The sequence below is a fragment of the Cheilinus undulatus genome, linkage group 7 (assembly GCF_018320785.1).
Source record: "Cheilinus undulatus linkage group 7, ASM1832078v1, whole genome shotgun sequence".
Taxonomy (NCBI): domain Eukaryota; kingdom Metazoa; phylum Chordata; class Actinopteri; order Labriformes; family Labridae; genus Cheilinus; species Cheilinus undulatus.
The window spans coordinates 3,432,346-3,448,028 of NC_054871.1; the positions used below are offsets into that span (position 1 = coordinate 3,432,346).

At 36.5% G+C, this 15,683-nt stretch overlaps 1 protein-coding gene across 1 annotated transcript; it reads left to right on the top strand.

The window, feature by feature from the left end:
* The first annotated feature begins 657 nt into the window (after window positions 1-657).
* On the top strand, window positions 658-15,547 carry dph5 (diphthamide biosynthesis 5). Its single transcript, XM_041790737.1, has 7 exons — window positions 658-926; window positions 3,290-3,414; window positions 4,369-4,477; window positions 8,753-8,873; window positions 11,475-11,514; window positions 13,154-13,257; window positions 15,096-15,547. The coding sequence occupies exons 1-7, from the start codon at window positions 792-794 to the stop codon at window positions 15,326-15,328; spliced, it is 867 nt and encodes a 288-aa protein (XP_041646671.1). The 5' UTR covers window positions 658-791; the 3' UTR covers window positions 15,329-15,547.
* Window positions 15,548-15,683: the final 136 nt, after the last annotated feature.

Sequence of the window (15,683 nt, forward strand, 5' to 3'; positions counted from 1 at the left end):
GAAAACTCTCCCATTTATCCCCGCTTATGAGCAGCCTTGTCTCCACATGACTATTCTTGTGCATAGCTGTGGTCGACCACCTTCAGGTACAGTTGGGGTCCCTGGTCTCTGACACCTTTATTTTGGGGGTCACAGGCTGAAAAGGTTGAGAACCCTGCCTTAGAGAGGAGGACTGATTGAAAGTAAAAAGTGTAATTCTTGATTTAATGTAGGACCATTGAGCCACTATTATGATAATGTAAACAGACATAGTGAACCAATTTTCACGTTGAATGTATATCTTGTAATTGTTTTGACTATTTCTAAGAAATATTGAGGTGTTTGCGCACGGCCACCCCCCTCCAAGATGGCGCCTGGCGTAGACTCAGCTCAGTAACCCGGAAGCGGCATCTCCGGAGGACGTCTTCTCGTTCTTATTTGTTTTAATTTCGAAAGAATTTAAACTTTCTCCTTTTATGTCAGCCGAATTAGAAACTGTTTCACAACACGCTGGAATATATATTCATAATCGATTTAATTTACATTAAATCCAATTAATAAGGAATCATTTATAAAACAAGAAGATCCGTTTATCGGGTTTGACGTAACGTCTGTCAGAGCAGAACGTATCGCTGCTGTAGCTGCCGTAAAACCTAAACAGTTTACGGCACGCCGTATTCCAGTCAGCCCATAGATCCCACACGTGAAAACAGATAACCTAAGTGCTAAGGGGGTGGTAAAAGTTTTATATAAAGATATTTCTCTATTCTGTAGTTTAACACCGACTCTCCGTACACAGTGTCGCCGGCAGCATGCTGTATCTGATCGGTCTGGGTCTGGGGGACGCCTCGGACATCACGGTGAAGGGTCTACAGGCGGTGAAGGGCTGCTCCAGAGTTTACCTGGAGGCGTACACCTCCATCCTGACAGTGGGCAAGGAGGCTCTGGTGAGTCTGGAGGCACAGCCACAGAAATCCCCTCTGTCTCCATCAGTCTGGAGGATTTACACACTATAGGGGAGACCGGGGTCAATCTTAACTAGGGATGCACCAACCAAATTAGTGCTGATACCAAGTTTAATTCCGTATTTATATGTGGTATCAGCTTAAATGTCCTTAGATTTGGTACCTGACAGTTAGTTTACCATTACAGTAAATACGGTGTTAGTATTTCCTAAATGTAGGCAGCATCACCACAGCACAGCTGCACAAAACATCTAATGAAGTCCAACACAACACTACTGGAGGCGATACTGCACCTGGTTTTCAGTCAGGAGACTACTTTGGTTTTAAAGACTGCCTGTAAGCTTGGAGAAAACTTTGCAATAGTCATGGCAAAGTCATATTTAGACAATAAGAGACTATTTGCACATGATTTATTTTGAAGTCATACAGAGGTGGAGTTGTTTCTATGTTCACTCTAAGTTTGAGAAAGAACTGACGTGTCATAAATACTCAGTTACCACCAACTAGAAGTTAGTATTTCAGAGAACTATGTCTGTTTCCTTTCATGCTGCTATCTCCTGCTCTCCTTATTTTCATCTTTGAACATTTACATCTTTTATCACTGAGTCAGTACTTTTCCTCAGTGGTTAATATTTTCAGATTGTTCCTCTGCACACTGTACTTGCACTCTAAATGCCTAATAACAGCATTAATGGTCTCATTTTTTCTAGCTTACATCTTGTGTATGTTTAGGCCTTTTTACTTTTTACTGAATAATTTTTATGCTTATTTATGGCATATCTTCTGCTTTGCCTGTTTATAGCTGTAACAACGCAGAGTCCCAGTTTGAGATCAATAATGTGCATCTGCAAAGTCATAAAAAAATGTGGAAAAAAAATAAAGAGTAAAAAAATTAGACAAAAAGAAATGTGGGAAAAGAAGTCATTTGTGTTTTCATTTCATATTTTCAATTTTGCATTGCGCAATTATGTCCTCAGTTGATTATTTGGACTTTCATTTCATATTTTGAACTTTTCAATTTATTATTTTGAATTTTGTCTCATATTCCAACCTTTTCAACTTATAATTTTGACTTAATCTAATAATTTTAGTGTTTGCAATTTAGAATTTTAACTTTTTATCTCATATTTTGAACTTTTCAATTTATTATTTTGAATTTTTAACTCATATTTTGACTTTTTTAAATTTATTATTATGACTTTTTATCCCATATTTTGACCATTTTCAATTTGTTTTTTAAATTTTTGTCTCATATTTCAACCTTTTCAACTTATAATTTTGACTTAATCTAATAATTTTAGCTTTTTCAATTTATTATTTTGACTTTTATCTCATTTTTTGACTTTTAAAAAAATTATTATTTTGACTTATCTCATATTTTGAACTTTTCAATTTATTGTTTTGACTTTTTAACTCATATTTTGACTTTTTAAATTTATAATTTGGGCTTTTTATCTCTTATTTTGACCATTTTCAATTTATTATTTTGATTTTTGTTTCATAGTTCAACCTTTTCAACTTATAATTTTGACTTTTTCTAATAATTTTAGCTTTTTCAATTTATTATTTTGATTTTGTCTCTTTTTTTTGACCTTTTCAATTTATTATTTTGACTTTTTTTTATCAAATATATTGACCTTTTCAATATTATTTTGTGTTTTGACCTTTCAAGCTAATAAGTTTGACTTTTTGTTGCAGATTTTATGCCTTGTAACTTATCATCCTGACTTCCTGCATTTCGAAATCCTTTATCATCAGTGCTAATTTTTTCACCATAATTTATTACTGTCAAAAATGTGGTTGACAGTTGAATGTGGACCCTGTTAGGCCCTCAGGTTAGATCTTTATTCAGAATCCGGCCCCTTTTGTGATTGAGTTTTACAACCCTGCTCTATATTATTAGATAGACGGCAACATTATTCTCATAGAAATTTTTATTTTTTGTTGATTTACTGGAACAGGACTGAATCATTGTTAAACTATGTTGAACACTTCTCCATAAGGACATGTTAACTGCTACAGGAAGCTGCCATTCTGTTGCTGTATCACAGTCTTGTATTGTGCTGCTCACTTAAGATGTAGAACAATTATTCTTTGCGTTTGTGGCTGAAACTCCCCTGTTGCCATGGCCAATCGTACTTGCTTAAAGGTTCATTCAGAGTTCGTTTCATTCAGGGGTGAAGCGAAGTAGAAGCATTCCAGTGATTCCCGCCACACGGCTGAGCGCCTCATAATAAAGGAATTTACCTGTTGCATGTTTGAACAGTGTGTTAGCCCTGTTCTTTTCATGCTAGCTCTGTTAACGTCATGTTTCTAATTTCGTGTCTGCTCTCTGGCGCCCCCAGGAGGAATTTTACGGGAAGGAGCTGATCCTGGCAGACAGAGACCTGGTGGAGCAGGGGGCTGAGGAGATCCTAAAGGATGCTGATGTGACTGATGTGGCATTCCTGGTGGTGGGCGACCCGTTCGGGTGAGTCATGTTGTCCACGTCTGAGGACTGAGCTGGTCCTGGTATTGATCCCACATAGCTGAGGTCTGCTGTGTCAGCACATTCACATACACAGAGTTTGATGTGACCACAGAGCTCCTCTCAGAGCAGCTTGGCCTTCATTTGTGCAGATTTCTCCCCAAAACCACCAGATTCCTGTGTGAGCTAATAACAGAGTGCAGTTCTGCTCTCCAGCTCTGCTGACGTTTGTTCATCTCATGTCGGTTTTACAGTTTACATGAGAAGAGAAGCTGCTGCTTTTTGACCCACTGAAGACTAAAAATTGAGATTTTCTTTCCATCACACTTCGGTTTAAACCGTCTGTGACCTCTGCAGCTGTCAGAGGTCGGTCACAAAACTTGGTTTTTAAATTCTGAGAAAAGTTAATCAGTAAAGGTACCTGTTTTTAGAGTTTTCGAAGTATTTTTGGGTCTCCACTAAAGTTTGATAATGTGTTTTATAATCTGTTATTTTAGTGATCTGTGGCATTAAAAAGCACCAGACCTTTAAAAATGGATCCTCAGTCATGTTTTTGATTAGAAGCTGCTGTGGGAGAGAACGAGGGGAAGATTGGGTGATAAATTTAAAGTCACAGCTTAATCCCTCTGGATTATGTGTGGTTAAAGAGTGGGAGTGTAAATCTTTCAACATCTCAAATTTCAATTTCAGCTCTTGGTGTCAATTTTGGATTCAAACTGACTCCTGATTCACAGCACATTCTTTTTGTTGTAGAGAGGTGTTTGTTTCAGGACAGGTATTAGTTTCAGGTGTTTACCTGCTGTGTCATATCGATTTAAGGCTAAGCACACCTAGTGAGGGTGGGCAAAGGCATGAGCTGTCAGACAAACTGGTCTGTTTTGTGGTCTAAAATGCGAAACAAACATCCACCATCAGTCCTGAGTTTAGAATCTATAATGTTCACGTCTGTTCCTGCAGAGCAACCACCCACAGCGACCTGGTCTTGAGAGCAGTGAATGCTGGGATACCGTACAGAGTCATCCATAATGCCTCCATCATGAATGCAGTGGGCTGCTGTGGTCTACAGGTATGTCACACCTGTAAATGAATCCATCACTGCTCCATAATGTCTTATTTAACCTTAAAAACTCACAGACAGCTCAGAGGATGAGTCAGAAGTCATCTGAACCTCACGTTCATTAATATTTACCTTTTTACTGCTCACATTTCTAAAAATGTTTGTTGACAGCCTTTTTTTCCATGACAAAAGCAAGACTAAAACTAACAAAAATAGATCTGTGATGACTAAAAATTACAAAAACTAAATTTAGTTTTTGTCAAGATGACTAAAACTAGACTAATATGTAATGTAGTTTTGTTGGACATTCAAAATCTGTGATATTTCTCCACTGTGGGTAAATCTGTCAAAAAACAATGCAGCTGCATCTATTCTGCCTCTCAGCTGTAGAAAGCAGGGACCCCAGGTCTGGCAGGGGGCAGAGAACACACTACCATGATTTGATACCAGATTTAGGCAAGAAAATAAATGCGTGGACTAAAAGTAAAGACTGAAATGTGAGGACTTTTTATGGAATAAAACTAGACTAAAATGTTTTGAGTTATCGTCGACTAAAACCTAAAAGGATAGAAATGACTAAAATGTGATAAAAACTAAAATGCATTTCATTTAAAGACTAAAACTAAGACTAAAAGTTTAAAATAAGTGCCAAAATTAACACTGCGGTAAAGGGCCTCAGGACGGTTTCGAACCTCGGCTGTCCGTGCACATGGGGCACGCCAGAAACCACCGGCCTCCTGCGCCCCAAGAATTTTTTTTTAATGATTATAATTAAAAGTTTTTCTCTTGTTGATTTATTTATTTTTTTCTTATCCTTTTCTTTATTCTTAATGTGATGTAAAATAAGTGACAACATAAATACGAAATATGAATATCCCCCCTTCTCATCAGCATTTAGTAGAGTCACCTTTGGCAGCTCTGAGTCTGTGTGGATAGATCTCAGTCAGGCTCAAACATCTGGACTCTTTAACCTTATTCCATTCTTCTTTGCTAAACCGGTCCGAACAGACCCTTTCAAGTCCAGCCACACAGTCTCTACTGGATTGAGGTCTGGGTTTTGACTCGGCCACTCCAGAACATTCCCCTTGTTGTCTTTAAACCATTTCTCAGTATGCTTCAGCTCATTGTCTCATTGGAAAATAAATCTTCTCCCAAGCCGTCGTTCTCTCTCAGACTGAATTAGATTGTCCTAGAAGAATTTTCCTTTATTTTGCTGCATTAATTTTACCCTTTATTTTTACAAGCCTTCCAGGGCCGGCTGTTAAGAAGCATCCCCACAGCATGATGCTGCCACCTCCGTGCTCCAGAGTGAGGATGGTGTGTTTGTGGTGATGTCAGTGGTTGGTGTCTGATGGTCAAAAATCTCTATTTTGGTCTCATCTCTTCCTCTTGACCATGGAGTCTCCCACAGTCCTTTTGGTGAACTCTAGTCCAGATTGAATCTGAGTTTTCTTCAACAGTGTCTTTCTCTTTGCCACTCTCCCATAAAGCTCTGACTGGTGAAGAACCCCGCCAACCGTTGTTGTCTGCAGAGTCTCTCCCATCTCAGCTGCTGAAGCTTGGAACTCCTTCAGAGTAGTCATAGGTGTCTTGGTGGCCTCTCTCACTAGTCTCCTTCTTGCACGTCCACTCAGTTTGTGAGGACGGTCTGATCTAGACAGATTTACACATGTGACATATTCCTTCATTTCTTCATGATGGGTTTAACTGAACTCTGGGGGATGTTCAGAGCCTTGGGAATGTTTTTGTCTTTAACCCCTGACTCATACTTTTCAATAACCTTGTCTCTGAGTTTCTTGGAGTGTTCTTTTGTCTTCATGGTGCAATGGTAGCCAGGAATACTGATTAACCAGTGACTGGACCTTCAGGTGTCTTTATACTACAATCACTGAGACACAGTCATTGCACTCAGCTGATCCCCATTTCACTAACTGTGAGACTACTAGCACCAACTGTCTGGACCTCTGTTGAATTAGATCAGTCACTTTAAAGAAGGTGAATATTTATACAGTCACTTATTTTACATTTCAGATTTTCATTCCATTCACATTACTTTATAGCAGGGTTGGACAGTTAATCACAAATTAGATTCACTGGCAATATGAATAATTCTTTAACCTGAAACGTGTCAAAATACAAGTTTGATGCAATCTTTTTTCTTTTTTTTGCTCTACACATTATACAAACATCCACATATCTTTGTTTATTTATTTATTTATTTTTAAAATCCTGCTTTTCTTGTTCATGTGTTTTTCTTAATCAAAATGAGAATACCAGAAAAATCCCTTTAATATCTCACTTGATACAAAACTTGATATATTAGCCAAAATCACAGTAGGATATTTTGTAATTGTTTATTCTTAGTAAAACTTATTTAATATTGTGCTTGTTTAAATAAAGAATTATTTATTGCATATGTTTGTTGAAAAACACATAAAATACGTTACCTGAAAATAATTGCATATTACATCATAATCGCAATATTTGGGGGAAACTTCAAATTATTTTCACAAATCGTTCAGAAGTTTTCACTTTCAGATTAAAGAAGTTTTTTAATGAATTTTTTAAATAAAAAAAATATATTGATCATGATCATGATCTTTGATTTATAAAATCAACAGAAGGGTACAATATCTAAGGAGTGAATCCTTTTATAAGGACTGTACCCTTTAAGTGTTTAATGATTTTCTTGGTAATCCATAAAAAGTTCCTTTTCCTGTGGTTACGTTTATGTTAGAATGTCCTCTTTTAAAATAAAAGCAGGTCTGTATCCAAAGAAGTCAGCTGCTCTTAGTTTAAGCCAGTACCAAATAACAAAGTAAAGCAGAAACTGTTTTTATGCACTAACGCAGTGATACTCAGCGTGTTGCTCTTTTATGTCTAAATTTGAAACATTATTCCTGCAGAAAACCTTATATTATCTATTGCATGTCACATTAATCAGTTTGTCTCCCACACTTATACAGTTGGCTTTAATAGTCACCCTTATTTTTTGTCTGTATATTTCCATTGTCCTTAATTGCAGTGTTTTCCCTTATTTCAATTTTGGCCACTTTAATTAATTTTTACTGCTTTAAGCCAACTTTTTCCATTTCTTTTTGCAACTTTTATCCCGTTTTTGCCCTTTTTCACCAGATTTGACCACTTTAATCCTGCTTATTGCTATTTTTTTCCCCCTTTCCCCCCTTTTGCTGCTTTTTGCCAATTTTGCAACCCTTTATTCATTTTTTTGTCACTTCTCACCAATTTTTTGACACTTTTCTCTCAGTTTTTGACCATTTTTGCCACCTTAAACGAATTCTTAGCGCCACTTTAACCCATTTTTGCCACTTTGCACCACTTAGATTGTGGCTATTGCAAAGGTATTTTTCAACAGTTTGGCTCTTTGGTTGAGCAGGGTTGAGTAACACTGCACTCACACATCAGTGTTTGGATTGCACGATTCTTTCATTCCATTTCACCCAGTGGAATACCACTGGGTGAAATGGTTGTTGATATAAACCTGACCCCATATGAAGGCTCCATGTGTCCCATCTGCTAAAGAATCTCATTAAACTGATGTTTTCACTGATGTGGAGTCATCAATAACTGACCTGTCACAGCAGCCAATCAGAGAGCAGGACCCAGCTGTCCCTCTCTCTCTCTCTCTGTCCTTTAGTGTTGATACTAACGGTGTCTCCGCTGGGAGCTCGTTAATATGTTAATGAGGGGGCGGGGCATGCTAATGAGGACCACACTCCCTCCACTGGGAGTCAATCCCATCAGTCCCTGCTGTCTGCTGTCCCGCCCCCCTCACCACAGGACCCTCCACGCTCATTCTGGCTATAATAACTGTTATAAGGAAGGAGGGGAGGGGGGGTAATCTGCAGTCCAGTACCTCAGAGATCATTTAAATAAACAGATTCATGTCATTAGAGGATGTAAATAAACTGTTTTTACCTAAACTATTTAATCTTTGAGCACTTTTGATTTATAAAATGATAACAAATGGCTGCATGAGGCTAAAAAGGCTCCATAATTTTAGATATTCATGGCAAAACTATTTATATTCTTGATGTTATGTGTGATATAGAGGAGTTTCATCACAAATGTAGAAGTTAAAAATGTCTTCTGATATTTTCAGAGTTTCTATAAATAAAAATGAAGATGTTTCATGAACCAGCTCACCTCAGATCAGCTGTTTGGGTTTTAAAGACGTGACATTCAGAGTCACCATCAGCGGTAAAACGAAACCACATGTTTATTTCCTCTTTAAATGCCAGCCTTAACCTCTCTGTGTTTCAGCTGTATAACTTCGGGGAGACGGTGTCGCTGGTGTTTTGGACGGACACGTGGAGACCGGAGAGTTTCTACGATAAGATCTGTAAAAACAGATCAGCTGGACTGCACACGCTCTGTCTGCTGGGTGAGACACAAACCACACACAGACAGACACGGTTGTATCAGCATGCACGGGCGTCATAGGCTTAATAATTAATTAATAGTTGATTACATTAATTCATAATAATTGATAAAATAGGTGGGACCATTTAGATAGGGGAGTAAGGGGGGGGTAGATATTATAGCAGGAGAAGAAGAGGACGGAGTAATCAGTGTTGAATGTGCCTCTTTAGTGACATTATTAAACTGGTTATTGAGGCATATTGGTTATTGACCATTGATAATAAAAGCGTTGGATAAAAAGTCACCAAACAAACATGAGTTGAGCTTTTTTCACCAAATAATGAAAGAGAAACAGGATATTTCTTTTACAACAGACTCTACTGTTTGCTGACTAATCCACTGTGATTATAAATTATTATAATGGTGTAACAGTGAATCCAGGAAGTATCCAGACCCCTTCACCTTTTCAGTTTCATTATATTTTATCCTGATGCTGCAGTCATTTAAATTCATTTTTATTCTTATTAATCTACACTCAGCACCCAATCATGACAAAGAGAAAACATAATTTCAGACATTTTATTAGATTTATTAGAATAAAAACATAAATATCACATTGACATAAGTATCCAGAGTCTTTCCTCTTTTTTAAATTAGTGAGAAAAACCAAGACTGATGAGTGATATTCAAGTCTTACGTGAGGAACAGTGAGAGATGAAGCGTGGAAGGAAAAGAAAGATAAATAAAAATCATATTTATTAATAATAATGAATAGAGAGATTTTAAAAAGTAAATCTGTTGTGAAAGTTGAGTGTTAGGGTCATTAGTATGTGGCTTTATGCAGAGAAAAATAGTTATGATAACAGCAACAACAACAACAAAAAAAAATACAATGACATAAAAAATAAAATAAAAAGGAGATTGGACAAAATAAAAGAAAGACATACATACATACAAGTGCAAATACATCACATGAATAGATAAATAAACCAACATAATATTAATAGTAATAATGATAATAATATTATTAATGATGATAATATAATAATAATAATAATAATAATAATAATAATGATAATAGTATTATGATAATGAAAATAATAATGAAAGTAATTATAATAATAATTAAAATTAGAATGATAATGATGATAATAATGATAATAACAATAATATAATAACAATACAATAATAATAATAAAAAATAAAAATAATGATATATTAATAATGATAATAATAATGATAATAATAATATAATAACAATATAATAATAATAATTATAATAATAAAAATAAGAATAGTCATGTTGACAATAATAATAATAATTATTATTATTATTAGAATAATAATGATAATGATAATAATAATCATCATCATCATAATAATATAATAACAAAAATAATAATAATAATTGAGGATTATAATCCAGGATCACACAAACGAGTTTTAAAATGCAAAATAGTCCAATTTTAAATGTTGTCAATATGTTGCAATTAATTGTGATTAACTCCAGAAATCCCAAGATTAATCACATTTGAATATTTTAATCTTTACTGGCACTGTTCAGTAGTTAAGTTTAACTGAACCCACATTGGATCCAGACTCATCCTTGAACACATGAACCTGGACTAAACTTGACTGTAGCAGCTGGACCAGAGGTTTTCCCTGTAGTGCCACCAGGTGTCTGTTTATCCACATAGACCATCATCATCAATCAAACCCCCCCCTCCAATCACAGTGAGACCCCCTGGAACCCCCCACCCCCAGCAGAAAGAGTCCTGAGGGAGGGGATAACCTGCTGGTGACTGTTTGTGTAATGAGGGCAGAGTGTGTGAGAGTGTGTCCCAGCTGGCTCTTAACATTCATGACAGGAAATAAAAGAATAAAAGCCCCTAAAAACACAGACAGACAGACACTCATCCATCATCGTCTCCGTCTGAGAGTCTCCAAACTGAACCTCTTTGTGGTTTAAAGCTTTTTGACATCTGCAGACCTGAAATCACGGCACTAAGAGCTTTTATTATTAATAAGGCTGAGAGAATGACTGGCAGGTGAGATCAGTCTTAATGCTGCCATAATCTGATGGTTTCACCATCAGAATTATAATCTCTGATATCGTCAGCCTCGTAGCATAACCGCATACGTCATATTTTAAGGTTTTCAGAAAAATAAGGGACAAGAATCAGCAGCGTTAGGAGAGTAGAGTGAGGCTGATGACTGAAAATGACTCAGGCAATTATGCTATGAGGCTAATGATATAATACTAGTAAAATTCATTGATTTGATACCAAGGTAGTTATATAAAAGTCCGTGGCTCACAACATTGGCTAATTTCTTGTTTAAAAATATGCTTATAAATGCTTATTGATGCTTATAAATCTCTGTACTAATGAAAGTTGTAATACTGTAGTAGTAATAGTATTACTGTAGTACTCATGTGCTGCAAAAGCATCCACAAGAACTTACTGAGAAATCATTCAGAAAACTATAACCCAGTATCAACATCAGGTTAAAGTACATAAACATGCTAATTATTGAAATATTCAGGATTCCTTTATCCATCTCCAAGTGCTGAAGGTGTTAGGAGCGCCCTGATGAAATGTTTTCCTTCTGTTTGTATTTGCAGACATTAAGGTCAAAGAGCAGAGCGTGGAGAACATGATGAGGTAAGACTGATCCCTCTCTGGGTTTTACAGCTCTGAGGAGGCTGGATGATTCTGGAGAACCTCAAAAGACCAAGATTCATGATATTATAGGGAGAAAACTGGCTAATCAATATCTTTGTATCCAGGTCACTTTATTAGGTACACCTGTTCAGCTGCTCATTAATGCAAAGATCTAATCAACCAATTACATGGCAGCAGTCAGTGCATTAAGGCGGTGGTTCCCAACCTGGGGTCTTGGCACCCCTGGGGGCTGTGTCTGCTCAGATGATAAAATGAGATGTGCATATCCTCTTTAAAAACCGTGATTAGACAAAATGTTTGACAGCGTGTTAAGGCAACCCTGAAAAACAAAACAAAAAAAAGAAAAAGAAAGCGGATCAGTTTACTTTTTTAAGAAAAAATAAAATGAATCTTTGAAATTATAAAGCCTGATATTTACATAAAACCAATCTGAGTATCTCAGATTCTGAGTTTTTCGGAGTATAAAAAAAACTGTCATGAGGAAAAATCTTAAGGTAAAAGGTCAAATTTGGCCCTTAACCCAAAAACACCATGTTTTTTGAATTCACAATATTATAAAGTTGTAAATTCACATGAAACCAAACTGGAATCTGTGGTTTGATATCCCTAGTTTACAAAAAAATTCTCTTCTCAAGTATAAAAATGTGAACTTATCCTTGATGATTCAAGATTTCCTTGTTAAGTCACAAAATCTGAAAAAGTAAGGAGTGAAAATATTTAGGTAAGAAGTCAGGAATGTGGGAAAAGAAATTAATTTGTGTTTTAATTTCATAGTTTCAATTTAGCATCTCACAATTTGAACTCAAACTTAGGATTTTGACCTTCAATTTCATACTTGAGCATTTCAACTCATAATTCTGACTTCTCATATAATATTTTGAGCTTTAAGATTCATAATTCTAATTTTTAAGTGATATTCTGATCTTTTTAACCAGCTTTTTTGTATTTTACCTCATATTTTCAACTCCAAACTTTGACTTCATAATCACATAGGTTGACCTTTTTAGACTAACCATGATATTAAAAGTCAATGATTCAAAATTTTAAATTTTATTTCATATTTTGACCTTTTAAACTCATGATTTTGACTTTCTTTCTAATATATTTGCCTTTAAAAAAAATATTTTTCTGTTTCAATTTCATGTTTTGATATTTTTGAACTAAATTTACTTTTCTCAGATTGTGAGCCTTTAAAAGTATCTTTTAAACTTTTTTAAATGTCAAAATCGTTTATCATCAGTGTGAATTTTTTTTTCATATTTTATTACTGGTGAAACAAGGTTGACAGTTTATGGTTAAAAAGGTATCCAGAATCCGGCCCCTGCTGTGATTGAGTTTGACACCCCTGGTTTTGAGGAAACAGTCAGAATTGTGGTCTGAAAGCCGTGCGGTTATATGGATGAGGCTTCCCTCCTCAAACCCGTCAGCTTTGACTCTCAACTCCTTTCCTGCATTCATCTCCTCTTGGTCCTACTATTTCCCCTGTCTTGTCAAATAAAGGTCCAAAATCTAAACAAAGAAGACTGGTGAGAATTTTAGAAAATCTTGATTAACTTTTGTATTTACGCTCAGTATTAATGAAGAGAGATGTTTTATATTTTTCTGCTTTGTCTTTCAGAGGTAAAAAGATCTACGAGCCTCCTCGCTTCATGACGGTCAGTCAGGCTGCAGATCAGCTGATTCAGATCATCCAGAGGAGGAGGGAGGAGGGGGAGGAGCTTGGTAAGTGACAGCTGAGTGGCTGAAAACACACAGTGCTGATTTCAAAGCTCAAAGTTTGCCTGGAACATTTTAGGACCTGAGGCTCCAGAGTAAACGTTTTTTTTATTTTTATGAATGAGCGGTTGTTGTGTTAGCACAGGAAGCTAACAGGGATTAGGGATGTTAACATCCCTGTTTGGACAGGGATTTGAATCTGTTTTGGTAATCCCTAATGCTCAGTGTGGATGCACCTCAGTGTGACCTTAAAACAGTTTGGTATTTGACAGCTCAGACTGATGGAGCTGGTTTGGGATCCATTATGCAAACTGGATTGGTAGTGTAGATGCAACCTGTACTGGCACACATTAAAAACCGCTGTGTTAACTGGCATGACCAGCGTTACTTTGCCAGTAAACAAAAAGCATGGCTTTATTTTTGTCCATATAGCCTTGTGTTGTAGTGATGGGACATGCAGCTCTTTTTAGAGATCTGGACTTTTCATCTCAGCTAAAAAGACTGAAACTGACTTTTAAGTGGTATCCAGCTCAGGGCGTTCACAGAAAGATCCAGAAAAGCACGTCAGCTACCTCTTATGACTTGTCTTAACCTCCTGAGACCTGAGCTTTAGTTTTGGAAGCATTTTAAGTTTCTCCCATTTATTTGGGATAAGAAGAATCTGATAGTTTCAAACATCAACCTGGTCTTTGAACAGGAGTTTCTTGGAAATTTTCCTTTCCAAAACCCACACAAATTCCCCAAAAATTCAAGGAAATTACCTAAAATTTCTGTAGAAATCCTTAAACATATTTATTAAGTATTTCATTAAAAGTACCCTAAAGTTTCACTGAAAAGTCCCCAAATGTTTCAGCAAAACTTCATCATAAAGCCTTCTTAAACAGTAAAAAGAGTGGGGAAAAAACATGTGAATTTCCAAAAAGAAATTCCCAAATCTGAGGGCAAATACCCCAAAAATTCCATAGAAAATTCTTAAAAATTTACAAAAACATTCTCCAAATTTTCATGTCAAAGACAAAACATCCAAACAGATCCTTTAAAATTTCCATGAGACTTTTTCAGTGTTCTAAGGAACACCCCCACCTCCAAATTCCCAATCAAATTCCTAAAAAAAATCAAACAATTTTCCTTGATTTCCATAAAAAGGCCTGAAAATTTCCAAATAAATTTTCCCAACCATCCCCACAATTTTCCCATATTTCCAAGAAAAACTCAAAGCAAAATTCCCCCAAATCTTCCAATCCATCTCTCCAAAATGTAAAAAAAAAAAAAACAAAACATTGAATTTCCATGAGAATACTTGAAAATTTCCAGGCAAATTCAAATGAAATATTGAAATTGCATATTTGCCCAAATTTTAAGCAAATTCCTTAAACTTTGGTGGACATTCCAGACAAATACCTAAAAAAAAATCAAAGAAATTATTATTGTTATTATTATGTTTAGAAAGTTAAAGTGTTATGTCCCAATATGTGCACGCAGGGTCTTAGGAGGTTAATTAGAGTTTTGGTTTCCATCTGGCCAGTGCCCCTCCAGATTTATTTACTACATAGTTAATAAATGCCTTTAACAGCATGTTTATGACAACATTATGGAGAAAAGCTGTTGAAAAGGCACTGCTGGTGGCTAACTGAACATATTTTTGCTTGTAAATTTTACTTTTTTTGCATCAAGATGAAGTCTAGTTTTTGTTTACTGTTTTTAATGATGTAAGGGACGAAATCCTCAAAAACTCTAGTCTTGTGATCAGACCTGAAGCCAGTTCCTCTCCTTTGCTGGTGGAGACAGACCCCGCCCTGTATCCTTAAGGAGCCAGTCAGCTGTTTCCTTTGTGTCCTCCACAGGTATGACGGAGGACACAGTGTGCGTGGGCGTGGCCAGGCTCGGTGCTGATGATCAGAAGATCTGCACTGGGACGCTACGTCAGCTGGTGTCATGCGACCTTGGCGGTCCGCTCCATTCTCTGGTCATCACCGGTAGACTCCACCCACTGGAGGTGGACATGCTGCGAGTGAACGCAGAGCCAGACGCACTAGAAAACCTGCACATGATCGACAGCTCCACATACTGCTCCTAACAAACACCATGACTGTCTGGATAGACTAGTACACCTGGACCCTAACGGAGACCTGAACCTAGCCTGGACAAACCCTCAAACCTGGACTGGTCATAGTGTCCTCACTAAGCAGAGACAGTTTAAACTGATGGCCCTGTTAGATTCAGCAATATAAACAAATGAAACACTGTTTTTATCAACAGAATAATGTAACAATCAAAATTAAAAATATTTATGATCCATGGTTCTAATTTGTCTTTACATTAATGATCTGATTGGCAGACTGGGGGTTACGTAAATATAAAAAAGGAATGAACAGAGAAAAAGACCAGCTGAAATCGCTCTGTTGGTCCTGGCTTAAACTCCACAGGCTTAT

Excerpts from the sequence above, each read along its gene's own strand:
- dph5 (XM_041790737.1), top strand. The coding sequence starts at position 792 with ATGCTGTATCTGATCGGTCTGGGTCTGGGGGACGCCTCGGACATCACG. Across the intron at positions 4,478-8,752 it reads TGGGCTGCTGTGGTCTACAG|CTGTATAACTTCGGGGAGAC; the intron begins GTATGTCACACC and ends TCTGTGTTTCAG. Across the intron at positions 13,258-15,095 it reads GGAGGAGGGGGAGGAGCTTG|GTATGACGGAGGACACAGTG; the intron begins GTAAGTGACAGC and ends TGTCCTCCACAG.